This window comes from Panthera onca, chromosome B3, assembly GCF_046562875.1.
Source record: "Panthera onca isolate mPanOnc1 chromosome B3, mPanOnc1 haplotype 2, whole genome shotgun sequence".
Classification (NCBI taxonomy): domain Eukaryota; kingdom Metazoa; phylum Chordata; class Mammalia; order Carnivora; family Felidae; genus Panthera; species Panthera onca.
In genome coordinates, this window is record NC_138344.1 from 122,809,625 (window position 1) to 122,825,988 (window position 16,364).

Genomic DNA, 16,364 nt, shown 5'->3' on the forward strand with positions numbered 1-16,364 from the left:
CCATCCGCTTTTCAGATTTGTAAGTTAATAGGAATCATCCATTTAACTCTGTAGCAGCGTGGCTTGATAGGAACATAATGTGAGTCACATATGTAATTTTAAATTTCCTAGTATTCTAGCTACTTGTAAAAAAGATATAAAGTAACAGGTAGGGTTAATTTTAATTTTATGTTATTTAACTTAACCCAGCATATCCAAAGTATTATCACGTCAGCGTGTAATGGTATAAAATTATTAATAATACATTTTACATTCCTTTTTCACGTTAAACCTTCAAAACCGAGTGTGTATTTTACACTTGGAGCACACCTTAATTCAGACTACACACCTTTCAAGTGCTCTGTGGCTACATGTATCTGTGGCTACTGCATTGGAAGCATAGTTCTATAGAGTATAAAAAAATTGGGGTATAAGGAACTAAAACTGTTGTACTGGATTAAAAGGATGTCTAAACTAACTTTTATAAGGGTGGCTTAAAAGATATAGCATAAAGGGGGAATGGAGTTCACTTAAGAGAACTTCAGGAGAAGCAGTGAGAGCATTAGCAAAAGGAAATTACCCATCAAATTGGGGAAAATGTTCCCATCCCTACCTGTATCTCTGTGTGTAGTTTGGCATGACTCATCACATGCATTATGGTGGGGCCCGACCTTCCTCTGAGTATGGGTGATTGTCCAGCACCGGATATTGTGACTTGATGGTTCTGCCATCCGAATTTGTGGCAAGTCCCCTGGGCCTAATAACCCTGCACTCTATTGCCATGGAGATAATTGCAGTGATTACCTATGGAGCATTATGACCGCCCCACTGGGTGGGATGAAGTGGGGGGGTGAGTGCTCGGGAGGAACGTCCTTGTTTATTGTACACCGATGACTTGGATAATTAGCCTAAGTGGCCAGGAAAAATGACCAAAAAGTGGGTTAAGGCATAAATTACTGCCATTGGAAGTTTACACCATGTGCATAAGCCCTTATAAGAGGTCCCAGGAGCCTTTTAGGGCACTGTGGAAATGAAGCTAAAGAAGACGGGGAGGAGGGAACGAGGAACACAGAACCTTAGAGAGACTGCAGACAGATGTCATTCTCATTCTGAATCTCTGTTCATTCTATGGACCCCTTGAGAAGGCCTTTCAGTATTGTGCAGCATGGCAATCATAGGAAATAGAATACATTTCCTGATGTATCATTTCTGTATGTAGAACAATAAATAGGTAGGGGATGAGGATCTGTTACTAAAACCAAAGAGCTGCATCTCTTCAAGATGGTAAATGTGTTTTATCCTCACTGTCTGGGGTACATAGGCCAGAATATATCATATGTTTTGTCAAAGTCATTGATAATGATCTTTCAAGATCCCTAAGTAGTAATTGTATTACTTTCCCTTGTATATCTAAGTGCAAAGAGTCCAAAATTATTTTAAAAAAGCATATTAATCCCCTACTCTGCCTCTCAACTGTTTGTAGTAAGAAAGAAAAAAATCTTGAACTATGTTTTGATTTTACGTCTCTAATATATGCGGAATATATATTTCAGAAGTTAAGCTCAATTTCCAGACAACCTAGCCAACATCTGGCTATGACTTGCAGCCTCTTAATTTGGGCTAGGAATTTTGAAATAATGTCTGGTTCTAGTCTCAGCTGGTAAATCTCTCTTTCTATCTTGAGGCCAGCTTTGCAGTGAGACCAAGGCATGTATTGGCTGGAAATGCGATTCCACGATTGCAGATGGTAAACATCTGAGAGAAACACACGTGCTTCATTTCAAGACTGGCACGAATAAATAAAAAGGACATTGGTTTGGTGCTTTTTTGCTCACAGCCATTTGGGTTTCGCTATATTCCTACAAATCAAACAAATGGAGCTCTTTGGAGTTCCCAAGTCACCTTCATGCACGTGCCCAGTTCTAGTGCCACATTCCCTGGTGGCATTTTCCACAGGTTACAAGGAGTGCTCCCAAGTGACTCTTCCATACTTAACTCCTAGATGTTCAGAATTTTGTGGGCTTGGTCTGGTTGTGCACACGTGTCTTTCAGTCTGGCCACACACTACCTTTATTTCTTGATGTTTATTCTGACTCATGGAGAATCATTTTTCTGGACCATATGCCTTGGGGTTGGCTGTGTGGATGTGGGAAGGCTCTTGTTACCACTGCTTCTGCTTTGTCAAGCCCAGTGTTCTCCCACCCCTGCTCTGCTGACGTGGCTCTGATGAGGCCTGCTCTGCCCTGGTCCATGCATCACCTGTCTGTGCTGTCTCTGGAGAACCTGTAGAGCATTTTGATTGTCTTTTTGAGTGATGTTGGTTATGCCAATTGTATTTTCATTTCTGTAATGTTGCCCTGGTTTACTCTACCTGTTACTAACCTCTGGTTATTGTTTTCGCTTTTCTGTTCTTTTGCTAACAAAGTTGCGTTGACCAAAGCTGACCTGCAAGGTAGAGAAGGTTCTTGTTCCCATTACCACTTTGGACTGAGAGATGCCCTGTGTAACCCTCGGTATCTTTTCTTTAAGGGCCTCCAAGCTGTCACACCTCTTGGACAGCATCAGTTTTGGGGAGGGGGCTGAACCCCATGTTCTTCAGAAACAGTGGCAGAAAACCCAGATCAATGAGTGCAAAACAACAAAAGCAAGACTTTTTAGGGATGAGAACATGATTCCATTTTCAAGGGACTAAAGAAGGTTTAACAGCATCCTGTATTGTGACAACTCACGAACACATTAATCCACTTCTGGAAATGGTTAATACCTCTCCAAGTAGTTGCCGCGGATGGGTTGGCTCTTCTTGATGTAGTCACTAGAGGAAGGCAACACTTGGAAAGAGAAAAAGAAAAAAAAAAGACCACTCCAGTTCTTAATTTATAATTTTTTGGGTCGGGGAGGTCATTTCTCAGGACTTTTGAGGCCTTGGGCCTTATGAAAGAGAATGTCATTTTCTCTTAACTCATTTTAAAGAAATATTTCTAGGCATTTGGGAGATATCAATGTCATTAAAACGTTCTAGAGATTTATGTTTCCTATCAGGGATTTTGGTTGAGCACTTTAATTTCCTGTTTTGTGAGCTAAAGGAAAAAGTACTCTTGGGGAAGAAGAGGATGTGTCCGTTTTATCCTGAATACCCTTTAAAAAGCCTGCTTGTTAGACGTCAGTGAATATCTCCCACAGACACTGCTTCTTCTACCATTTGGAGAGGCACCATCCAAAGTCTGTAACGGGCCACTGGTCAAGTTGTGTCAGGCTACTTGATTCAGAATGGCAAACCAGGAAGGCATTTTAGGCATCTTTTGGCTGATAGTTCAGCAGGGGATTGAGCGTCGAATGGCTTCTGCGAGTTTGCAACCAGCAAAAATTGTTAAAAGTAGTTAACAGGGTAGCTTTAAAAAATACTGCTCTTCACCTAAAGGATCATTTACTTTGCTGTGACTTGCTGTCTGTTATGTGGGTAACCAATACAAGTGTCCATCTCTTGGGTGGACATCAACTAAATGAGGTTTTTCTCTAACCATTTTTCTATAACTTTTTTTCTATCACTTCTTAGCAGATTTGCATATATGCTGATATATAATAAAATTAATGAAAACAACATACACTGGATTAGTATTTTGAAGTCCAAGGTAGCTGTAAAATAGCTTTCCATTTTTTTTCTTTTTATTGCTTGCTTTTTTTTTTTTTTGCCTCCAATTTCAAAGAATGTTAAGAGGCCTTTCAGTATTACTAAAGGCTATTGTTTTCAGAAATTCTGCTCCTTGTCAAAATAGGTCTACCGACTGACACTCTGTAATGGAGGAGGGGGGAAGGGGATAGGATTTAATCTACAATAAGAGATAATCCAAGATTGTCAAAGCTCGTTATGATCAGATTTATTAGATACAACTAGAGAACTGTATTTCCTCCCAGACTTTATTCTTCACGATAAGAACTATGTGTATTTTGAACCCCCAGAATCTAGCACAGGCCTTTTTACATAGCGGCTCCCGATGTTGCAAAATGATCTTAAATTTGCCATTCAAAGGAAAAAGGGTTTGTAGGAATCCTACAAAGAAATGGTTGATTTCTATGCCTATTATAAATTATTAGCCCAAGTATAGTACAGGTTTAGGGACATAATAGTTTGGAATATCTTAATTTGCCCATTTGTAGAATCAGTGAAATCATCAGTTTTTTCATGTTATTACTGTATTGACCCAAATGCTCTTCCATTCTTGATGACTGGACAGTCACTTTGTGGCAGGAGCTGTTATCCTTTATAATTATTTTGGGTCATTGTACTCTTTCCCCATATTGTGGCAAAAGACCTTTAGGATGTAAATGCCTTTTACTTTTTATTCTGACATTGGGGTTTGGATCATTACTCATGCTGGCTCTTTTAGCTACAACCTGTGGGCACAGATAGTACTCATTACCATGAAGTGTGAAGGGCAGTAAAAACATATGACAAAGAGATGAGAGACAGGTTGAAATGTAAAGGCAAATGGTATTCAGAAAACACTATAATAGTGGGGTCTAGGAAGTGGCATGATGAGTCCAGACAGATCAATTGCCTGAGTCCTCTTACCACTGTGTTTGGGGTGGTGTCATTTGTGTGTTTGTGTTAAGTTTAATGGGAACATACCTACTCCTATGTATCAGGCACTCAGCTGGGCACTGGGATTACCAGTGTGATACAGCTTGACTTCAGATGCATTCGAATGGGATCCTCCAGGAAGGACAATGCAGAACTAACATTGATTTTCTAGAAGAGAAGGAGCATTCTGTGTGAACACAGAGGAGGGCTGCTGGACTATGGGGGTTGGATGGTCATGGTAGGTGCTCAGGTGTATTTCTCAGGCAGAGTTTGAGCCAAGTTGGAAGGATAACATGTTTGAGGTACGTGACAGGTAGAAACACATTCAAGAGTTTGGCCAGTCTGAGGACCAATGTGAATCTCAGTTTGGCTGAAATAATTTGCATATGGAGATGTGATCAAAGGTGAAGCTAGAACATAGGATGGAGGCAGGTGATGACTGCCTTTTTGTGTGAGGAGTTGGGCATTACCCTGAGGGCACTATGAGGAGGACAGAGACTTGGTCAGCTTTCATTTTATCAAGATCACTCTGACACCAGGTGGAGAATGGATGTGAAGGACAGGAACTGAAAAACAGAGAGCAGAGTTAGGAGGGAAGTAGCATGTTCCAAGGTTGAGGGAATAGGCTTTAACCTGATACTTGTTACTTTAGGTGGCTAAGGAGGTAAACATGTTTCTCTCCCAGAGGAGACCTCTGAGGAATAAGGAAGAAAATAATCTTTTTCTCCTGGTTGTTTCCCTTCTACCCTGACTATGTTACGTGTTTCATATCAGGAGGTACCCTGAGATTCAAGGGTCCCTTGAATACAGTGACAATATCTATGGACCTTTCAGAAGTAATTTTCTAATTCCTTTTTATTATAAGAGGGGTATTCCTAGAGATATCCCTTAAAAGCTGTCAAATAAGAAAGGGGTCATACAACTATGAGAGAAACATTAAATTTGACCTGTTGGTAGTGAAACAGATGAGTTATAAACTATAAAAAATAAAAGAATAGCTTTTTATTGGGGTGGATGATTAATAAGAATATGTTTCCCCACTTTCCACTATAATTCCCCTTAAAAGGCTCTATTTCTTGTTAAATATGTAATAGCTTCTTTTCTAGAAATGTGATTTGTTCTTCTGCCCAAATGGTGGGCAGGTGGATTGGGGGTACCAAGAATTGATTAGATGTGGTTTTGAATGTTTTGTATCTTGCATAAGTCAATGAATGTATGGGGCTTTGATGCCTTAAAAATGTGAGGATTGTTTTAAGTAATTTTAGATAAGAGTTGGCATCAAACGCTTCAACAGGTAAAGGGAATTTAAATTCTCCAACTTTTTTTTTTTAATGTGAGAAGTATAGTTCCCCACTTAATTTTCCCCAAAGCTAAGGGCTTTCTCATATTCTCCATCATATTTTACATAATAAAATGTAGCATTGGACCTAATCGAAATCAGTCTCTTAGAAGTGATTTGCCGGGCACCTGGGTGGCTCAGTTGGTTGAGCGACCGACTTTGGCTCGGGGCATCATCTCACTGTGTGTGAGTTCGAGTCCTGCATCGGGCTCTGTGCTGACAGGAGTCTGCTTTGGATTCTAGGTCTCCCTCTCTCTCTGCCCCTCCCCCACTTGTGCTCCATCTCTGTCTCAGAAATAAATAAACATTAAAAAATACTAAAGGAAGTGATTTGAATTATAGGAAATAATGAAACACAGGAATTAAATTTGCCTTTTGTCTCTCAGCACTGCATGACAGAGGCTTCTCAAAAGAGAGCTGGGCAGTTAGGACTTACTACCTTAATGTGTCTTGATTCTGGACTCCTGACCAACTATACACCCAACTAAAATGGATAGAACTTGATTTTCCTTTCCAACAGAGTTGATAATGCCCTTCATTGAAAGTTTACCTAGTGTATACATATGCTAAAGACTTGGTATATTGTGTCTCCATTGTGACCATGACCTTGTGACCTAAAGATGACTTTATAGGGTTTGCATATGTTATCTCATTTAATCCTCACATCATATGAGGTAGTGATGATTTCTATCTCTATTCTACAGATGGGTTCAGAGAATTTAGGTGGCTAGCCCAGGGTCACATTGCTAGTAAGTGATAAAGCTAAGTTTTAAAGCCGATGACCTCTTTCCTACTGTGCCAAAGGGTGTGAGTCCAGACTTTCCTATTTCTGTAGCAGAGGCACCACATAGGTGACCAAATGGTGCCTGAGAATGTCCTCTAGCTGATTTTATGTTAGATGGTATCTATGTCAATACTATTTCACTAAGTTATAGATGATATTTGCACAATGTTATTTAAAACAAAGTATTTTAAAATCAGCTATCTTTTCATTCAGCTTGCCCTTTGAAACCTCTTTTCTCTCTTTTTAGAAATGCCCTCTACTACCCCAACACATCACTACACCAGTGCTGAGAAAAGAAGGGAAATCAGAAAATGAGGCCTCAGTTTACGTTTTTCGGGGCAACATTGACTTTTTGACAAGCTTTTCATTATTTTAAAAAGAAAAAATGATCTAATCATTTGACCTTTATGGCCCAGGCACCCTCTGAAAATAGGGTGGATTGAGCAAGAATATTTTATGATTGTAGATCTTGACAAATATTCCATCAGAAGCAGTCATCCACTGCTACTCCTCCATTGTCATGGAAGGTCACATGAATAAATTGCTTTACTCAGAAAGTATACATACTTTGCAGTTCAGTGACCATCAAGGGAAGTGCTGTACTAGAACTGGTACCAGTGTAGGAATTTTCAGGAATTTTGCACACTGGTTGACATCATGTAACATGTATTAGCTTGAAATTGGCCGTGGTGGGAGAATTTTACATTATGGAAATCAGGTTATAGAAATGTTACGGATCAGGGTTTTGTTGTGGTGGTGGTTGTGGTTGTTAAGTATTTACCTACACAGAGCTGATCAAAGGCCATTGGAGGTAAAGATCTCATGAGGGCATCTTGGTTTCAACCAATGTCCATGCCCATCTTGACTTGTTTTATACTCAGTATACGATGAGAGGGCTGGAGTGATTGGAGCAGTTTTAGTAATACCTCTGTTCTCCTCAGTGTCCCCAAAATGTTAGATTTTATTATTAGTTTTTTTCACTCCTCATCCTAACCAAGTGACATTTTTGAACCCTCATTTGAGAAGAGGAAACCATAAACACCTGAGCATGCTTGCTAGGTGCAGTTGTGATGCCTTTCTGAGCACGGGAATTGCCTTCAATACAAAAAAGTAACATCTTGGAAACATGGCTGCTCTTGGGTCTTTCTGCCAATGAAATTTTATAATAATATTTAGGACCCTATTCTCTGACTTTGCTTAATCTTCTGTAAAATGGGAACTAGAGCATTCACTTCTCAGGTAGCTCTCTATGAAGGACACTTGACACATTTAAGGATCATTGCTTTCTTATTTTGAAATTAAATAGAAGTGAATTGGGTTTCTTCCCATTAAAGGGGATGAATCTTATGTTGTCTGTAAATGACTATCTTCAGAAAAGCCAAGAGAACCCAACACTATAAATATAGAATCACTCTGGGAGCACAGAGGGATCTTTGCTTCAAGGACCAAGATTTATGTGCAGCTAACTAAATAGACTATCCCTAATGTCACAAACACTGTCCCTGAAGCTTCAGCATTTAAATCCTTATATTTTAGCAGTTGAGACTATAGATTGCTCAGAAAACTGGTAAGGGTCTTGTGCATATATGCACATACACATGCACAAATACATATATCTATGTGTATTCATCTTGCTTTTTCCATTCTTTCTTCTTCTTCTTTCCCACTTGATTACTGCTCACTCCTTCTTCCTCTGTGAAACAATGTAAATTTGAAAATGTAAAAGTACAAAAGTTATCAAGAGTAGAAAATAAAGTTGCAGGTGACAGATGGGATGTCTCTGGACAGTCGTGGCAACTCTCATAAGGCTCCTCCCACAGTAGCTCTACTGGGTAAGGGACAGACAAACCCTTTGGCTGGCACAGAGGTCTACTGTGATGATGCTTCCACATTCAGATTTCACTCATAGATTCTGAATCCTTTGACAAACACCTCATGTTTTGTGATTAAAGACAATGGATATTATTAAACCAGCCTTGCCTCATGCCTACCACTGGGCCACCACTCTTGGCCCTTTAGCATAAATGGATGTAGGGAATCAGAACAGATGTATCATTCCCGGACTCCCCTCATCACCAATCTTACCACCCCAATATGGCCAAGACAGCTGGTGCTAGTTTAGCAATATCTATGTTAAATTGGAATGTTTGAGTCATAGGTTTGGTTAAGTGCTACTTGGGCAATAATAGAGGGAAAATACACTCTAGTATAAGTGTCCTTTGCTTCAGGCAGCACTTTATCTCAAGGACTTGCAAGTCATAAAAGACAAGTCTGTCAACTTTTGGTTTTCTAGACCATGAAGAGGAGTTGACTGAATCAGTTTGCATGTACTGATTTTAGCAGTAACAGGCATGAAATGACTGTCTGAGACAGTTCTTAAAGAGAAAAAACCAATCCCAAGTTCAAGCAGAGTGATGGGAAATTTGTGGCAGCCGGAGGTATCATCTGGGGAAAAAAAAAGACTCAATGTGATGCTTTTTCTGTGAACTAAAAACAGAACTGGGAATTAGAAACCGAAGTACAAGCATCATTGAGGGCTTGCTTAGTTTTTTCATGGTTGCTTCTGTTGCCTTGTCCCTTCCTACTATAAAGATGTTGCTGCCTTTTCTCCAAAGAATATGTGCCAATTTTAGTGAGAATTGGTTACATATCAAATGCAAAAGTAGTATTCATCATCTCTATACAAGGGTTTCCTAAAGGTTTAGTACAGTTTTAAACTATTAATAATAATTTTGAGAACTTCTAAATATATAATTCTGAAAGTTTATGTTATCTTAGAATATTTGAAATTTTAGGCTGATTTAGAAAAATGCTTTGGACAAAATTATTATTGAGTTCTTAAGAATATGTTTTATTTATAAGTATGCATTTGATACAGATTTTTGTTCTGGTATTATATATATTTGGTCAAACTAGATCTTCCTGTTAATTTTAATTGAATTTTGAATTGAAATGGCCTTTGGGAATTTTTCTCAAAAAAACATACATTTTTACATTAAAATGTCATCTTTGGTTGTAGATTAGAGATACCTTATTTAAGTTTCTCTTGTTAATCCAATGGGAATATGCACATGCATGCATGCACACACACGCACAAACAGACACACCCTCTGGCTTACACATATCCATAGAGGGTAGGTGGCTCAACTATGGAGTTGGAAAACTTGGGTTTGAGACCTTACCCTGCTACTTGTTAGGTATGGGGCCTTGCCAAAAAAAAAAAAAAAAAAAAAAAAAAAAAAAAAAAAAAAAAAAGGCACCTAAGCTCCTACTCTATGTCTTAATTTACTTTTCTAAAATTCTTTCCTTTCAACTTGATCATCAGTGAAAAAATTCTTTTATTTTTGTAATTTTTTAAGTTTATTTACTTATTTTGAAAGAGAGAGAGCAAGCAGGAGAGTAGCAGAGAGAGTAGGAGGAGAGAGAGAGAATCCCAACCAGGCTCTGCACCATTAGCACAGAGCTCCATGTGGGGCCCAAACTCACAAACCATGCAATCAAGACCTGAGCCAAAACCAACTGAGCCACCCAGGTGCCTCCAAAAATTCCTTTATTTTTGAAGTTCTTGATATCTTCCATGATAAAAGCATTCCTCTGTTCTAATTCTTTAATACTTTTAATTGTAATTGCTTCATCATGTGTTTATGAAGATTAATTGAATTAATATCTGAAAAGCACTTAGTACAATGTCTGGCACATAAGAAGTGCTATGTAAATCTCTTGTTATTGTTATATCCTCTCTCTGATTTGTATAAGATCATTTTATATCAGTGGTGTGCATTTAAAAGCATCATTGAAGATGTTCTTGTTTTTTTTTTCAGAGGATTTTGGTGTGTTTAATCTCTCTCTCTCTCTAATTTTGGAGACCCTGCTATCTATGAAAAATAGATAAAGATATAAAATATAATCTGTTCAGGGAAGGATGTACTTTAAGGAGTTTGAAATAAGAATAGGAGCTTATATTTTCATCTAGGAAGTGTTTTAAGAGTCTAGTCCAAACTCTTACTCATTCAGCAGTTCGTACTGTCCTTGGACACTGGGGACATGAGAGTTCTTGTCTCAATATCTGGTGAGATCGAATGAGTTTAGTAGTTAAATCAAGGGAGGAAGTGTGGTCAATTAAATACCACCATCACCGCCACTACCTCCCCCCAAAAGTGGTTCCAAGTAGAAAATTGCTTGTATGATATGATATTGGTAAATTTTACGGATAAATTGTTAGTTAGGAAAACCTCTTGGCTTTGAGTCCTAAAAGAATGATTTTTTTTTTTCTTGGCTCTTTTGTTCTTTTTTTTATTTAACAATATTTTCTGAGCTGTTGCTTTATACCAAAAATCTGCGGGAAGGACATTTCAGGCTGTAGATAGAGCAGACCTTGAAGGTCTGTAGGTAGACCTTGAAGGTAGGGATGGTCTTGAAGTGTTACAGCAGAGGTCCTAGGATATAAGCAGGTCTCAGAAACACCCAGAGGGCTTGTTACAGCTCAGATTCCTGAGCCCTGCCCCTAGCCAGTAACTCTGGGTGGAGCCTGAAAAGGTACATGTCTCACAAGCTCCTAGGTGATACAGGTGCTGCTGACTTGGGGCCCACACTGTGAGCACCGCTGTGGTAGAGAGGAACTGGAAGGAGAAAGGGATGGCGGGAGCACTAAGAGCTGGGGGCCAATAGTAGGAAATGAGGCTGGAGAATGGGGCAGGGGCCCTAGGGTCTCAGCCTTGATAGGAAGTTCAAGTTTAGTCTCTCAGATAAATGAAAAGTCATTGAAGGTTCTTCTGGTCCTCCCTCACTGAAGTGGCTCTTGCTTCTGAGGTGATTACAGTGGAGTCAGTCTTCGAGGGTTATCTGATTCTACATGGCAGTCACCCCTTTGTGCATGTGAAACAAATCCTTTGGTATTTGAAAATAACCTGTAATTCCCTCTGTTTTGGGTTTCTGACCAACCTTCAACAAATAGGACAGGTTGCTCACTTTGCGGAGCACAGACATTCACCCATGCTCAGGTTTTGACTGTATGAGACATAGGCAAATCGGAGTGCTGTAATTCAGACCAGCCCCACATTTACTGAAAATGCTTTCTCTGTATCTGGCACAGTAAACTAATGCAGCAAGGATATAATCAAAGCACATTATGATTTCTAACAGCAGGCAGCGTTCAATCTTTTGGGGACAAATACTAAAAAAAAAAGAAAGAAAGAAACAATTAGAGGATTATATAGGCAGAGGACAGCACAATGTGTGATAAAGTGTTAAATTGAATATTATCAGATGTAAATGTTAATGATGCAGATAGTAAGTGCTGTGGCCACTAAGAAGCAGGAAAATTGTTTGAAATTAGTAGGGGATATTTTATACGGGGGAGGCATTCGAGCTGGTCCTTGGAAAATGGTGAAAATTTATCTAGTTAGAGGGAAAGGCAAAAGCATGGAAGAGCCTTTGTCTTCAGGTTCAGTCAACCTGAAGTCAATGCAAGGAATTATTCTGTTTTCCCAAAGTTTTTGCTGTTCTGCCTTTCAAGGGAAAGCCTGCCATGTGTTTCTGATTCTTGAGTACAATTGAATTACTAATCCATTGTCTGCTAAGAGCTGTTTGGTCAGGGAGCCCCGTGGACTTCTCAGAAACTTTTATCCTTTGAAAGAAGCTGTCCTGATTTGCCATTGTTAATGAAACTTGTACTACACAATGCTCAAGTTTAAGACCCACTGAGAACATGACCATGAACCTCCTTTCATCTCCACATGGGGGAACCACATGGCATATAGGAGCTGCAGAGACCCAGCAGCAGTGCTGCTCCCCTAGTGTTAGTAATTGTCTTGAACTTTCTCATGTCATATCCTAATAGCTTTGTGTTAGGAGTGACGGTCTGTGCTGCTTCCACCCCTCATGAATAAATACAAAATGTCTTGCCACCCAGAAGACAAACCCTTTGTAGTCACGAGTCTCTTTTGAACATGCATCCTTAGGATTCTGCATGCATACATTTCAACATTCTCTGCCTGTGTGAGGCTTTGCTTGGAAATTGTGAAATGTGCACTTATTGCAGTGGATATATTTTTACTCTGGCAACTGCTTTTTTTTGCATCAGATCCTGAGTAATACATTTGATGAGTCAAAGGGCTCACCTCTGCTGAGGCTCTCTAGGAGTTTTTCCTGTTAGCTCAGATAATTCCAAAGGTGCAGGTTTATATATATAATCCCAAGGTTAGGCAGAAGATAGAAATGAAAAGGAGAGGATGGTTAAAGAGAGGCCCCAGGCTGACCTAAAGAGAAATTGTAATGGTAATTTGTATGATAAAGATCACCAAACGTTTTCAATTGCTCACTCATATCCAGAAAATATGTTTGAGAATGGAGTACTTATATATTGCTTGCTTATGGAAGATACACAAAAATGGAAATAGTAAGAAATTTTAAATAAAGTTAATTTCTAATATTCTCTTCCTATCCTTCAAATAATTTTGTTTTGCATCATTTGGCATATGAACGCTGCTTTTGAATACACTTTCTTATAAACCTGTAGCAGCGGCATGATGCAGTATACTGGTTTTCAAATTTGAGGCTGTTTCACAATTTCCTGAAAGCTTGTGCAAACACAAATTTATACCTGTTTCCTAGGTTTCTAATTCAGTAGGTCTGGGGCCCAATAATATGTATTTCTAACAACTTCCTGGGTGATGGTCTGAGAAGTAACCCTTTAAAAACAATTAATGTAGTTAAGAGCTTGGGTCTCAGAGATAGTTAACCTAAGTTGGACATCAGGGTCTTTTCATTACCTAATATGTGACCTTGGGTAAATTATTTCACTTGTATGAGCTAAGTTTTTTTTTTCTTTTAATCTGTGAAATGGATAGTCATAATTACTTACCTCTTCGTGTCACTGGAGAGCGTAATAAGATACTCTAGACAAAGTGCTTAGTACCCAGCACTTACCACCTACAAAGCACCAATACATTTTGGCTGTACTTTTCTCCTCCTCTTCATATCATCAAACATTTTTTAATGTCATAAAGTAAACTTTAGGGACTCTTATTCCTTAATTCATAAGAGTGATGGGAATAAATGTTTGTGCTTTAGCATTATACAGTTAGACCATGCTCCAAATGAAGTATCTTTCTAGTTGGATGGTAGAGATGAAGCTCTTGCAAAGTCTGCCTAAGAGAGAACAGTGTGTTCAGCCCTCTCCCTTATGTGTGTAACTGTTGATAGTTTGTGGCTAAGTGTGTATTTCTGTAGTCTTTTGTACATACTGACTCTTGTTGCATGATATAGAGTTGAAATTTTTGGCGGTTGTGTTTTTGAGTGTTTGGGGGCATGAGAGTAGCAAATTCAAGTGATTCCTTTGAATTTGGTTTATTATTAACACTTCTCTCTCCTTTTTTCTCCTCTTCCCCTCTTCTTATGAATTACTAGGACCAAGTACCACCTGCCAGGAAGATTCATGTGCCAACCAGGGGGTCTGCATGCAGCAGTGGGAAGGCTTCACCTGTGACTGTTCCATGACATCATATTCTGGAAACCAGTGCAATGATCGTGAGTCCAACCTTTTTATACTTGTGATTTCTTTTGCAGAATTTAGAGGTTTGGAGATACCTTAAGGGGCAATATGTAAAAGGATGGCTCTTCTGAAATATGTGTAAGCAACTTCCTCCTCCAGAAACTTGGAAAATAAAGGACTGGTGCTCTTAATGGAAGAGCAAAGAGACATTTCTTGCTCAACATTACTGGATGTTTTCCCATTTGCCTACTCCCTATGTTTCTTCTTTAGATTAGATTGTGTGTGGCTGAGCAGCAAAAAACAATTCAGCCAATATTTTTGCTCTAAGCAGTTTAATTTCCATTAATTAAGTCATCTGGATAACAATTTTGAGACTTTCCCATTTGCATTGTCTAGAATTCAGAGGATGTTTAAGGAATGTAGCTATTTTCTTCAAAATTCTGAGTTTAGAGAATTTCTTAGATTTTCCAAATGATGAAAATGTTCGGAGTTTATTATTTTTTTTCTAACTAGAGATGTTTAAAGCATTCTCAGGGGTTTTGCAAATGTCAGAAATTTCCTCTGGCTAAGTTTATTAATATCTATTTGGTTTATATATACGTAGTAATTCTGTTTATGTATGATTTCTATTTTGTGAGTATACTTATATGTATGTATCTGTGAATGTGGTTCATATTGGAGGAGGGCTAGTTGTTATCTTGAGCACTAGCAATGCCTCAGGCGCATGAGCTGATTTAATTCTAGAAGACCGATTTCATGAAGTTGATTCTAGAATTGATGGTGGAGATACTTCAATACTGTGGGAATCTATAGTCTGTGTTTTCACTTCCTTTTTGTGTTATTTTCCTGACATGGCTATTTTTAAAGATGAGCAAACAGCTGAATTTTCTGAATACCTATTGCAAAGAGATGTGTTGAAAGCCCTGACCTAGTGGGTCCTGCTAATCTTCAGATTTTCTAAACGTAGCCTTCAGGGTAGGAGTTTATTTTACAATCTGAACTTGTAGTCAGTGGCCTCTTGGTTTTATTTTAAAAAAAAAGATGCATGGTGTTATCTGAGCAAATACTAAAGTCATATTATGGTTGCCTAAGTGGGAGCAGGCACTGACTATACTGATTACATATTTATTTGGTTTTCCTTGAATACTTATTTCTCAACTTTTATTTTTTCATGTGTGTGGTTGCCTCTTGTTCTGTTTCCCATATTTCTCATAGCTTTTTATCTTCATGTGCTTCATCAGTCTCTTAAGATATACCTGGAGAAACAAGTGGGGACTCTATCGATGTAGAGAGAAAAATATTTGATTCTCATTCCTCTAACTGTAAGCATATGGGTCTCTATCTGTAAAGCAAAAGGCACAGTATCTACAGAAAGTTTGACATCAGATTGTTCTTTTCCAAGTACTTGGTATTATTGAAAGTCCTGGGTCCACATTGATAATTTGGAAATACTGTTTAACTCAGAAATAGGCAGTTATGGACCCATCCAGAATATCTGGGGAATGGTGCTGTATGCTCTTTATTTTTCCTCCAATTTGCCTGCATAGGACTCATTAGGAAAGCTCTTTATCCTAAATGGTGGTATAATGCTTTTTTATCCTCCCAAGTTTATTCCGTATCATAAATACAAAGCACTCCTGGTAGAAAAAAGTCAGGACGAGACTACACATAGAAAAGACAGAAAGGTAAGTTACTCTAACTGCAATGAAAATGCACACTCTTCAGAAGGTATGTATACATGTTTTTCTCATTGACAAACTTCTTTCTGCCACCCAGTCCCAGGCATTGTTTTCTGCTAAAAATCAACTAGGATTCTTTCTAGCTTTCTGTGATGTTTTTTTCTGACTTTATAAAGAGCCCATTGTGTCTCAGTCCAGAATGAAGACTGGTTGCACTATCTGACTCAGTTTGTCAGTGTATAATGAAGCATAATGAAGTACTAGAACGGGGGAAATGGTCAGCTTTTTTTTTTTGTGGCAGCAGCACCTTATCCTTCAAAACCGTATGTGAGATACCCAGGCCTAGGGTAATGTATTCTGGATTGTATTCTGCAAACAAGTGAGTTGAATTTTTTTATTGTAGAAGACCTCTGAGCCCAAGTCATTAAAAGAAACTGCTCACCTGGTCTGCTCTTGAGAGCAGACCAGGGCTTCTGTGATTAGATGACTATATAGAAATGTGAACAAGTACA

At 38.7% G+C, this 16,364-nt stretch overlaps 1 protein-coding gene across 14 annotated transcripts in view; it reads left to right on the forward strand.

The window, feature by feature from the left end:
* Positions 1 to 16,364, forward strand: part of NRXN3 (neurexin 3) — a 1,572,196-nt gene that overhangs the window by 764,105 nt on the left and 791,727 nt on the right. For all 14 annotated transcript variants that reach the window (XR_013556003.2, XR_013556004.2, XM_060620435.3 and 11 more), the window contains one exon: positions 14,089 to 14,208. Coding sequence is in view for 12 of the 14 variants with exons in the window: in XM_060620435.3 (XP_060476418.2) it covers positions 14,089 to 14,208 (120 nt within the window). In the remaining 2 variants the exon portion in view is untranslated. The remainder of the gene's footprint in view (positions 1 to 14,088; positions 14,209 to 16,364) is intronic.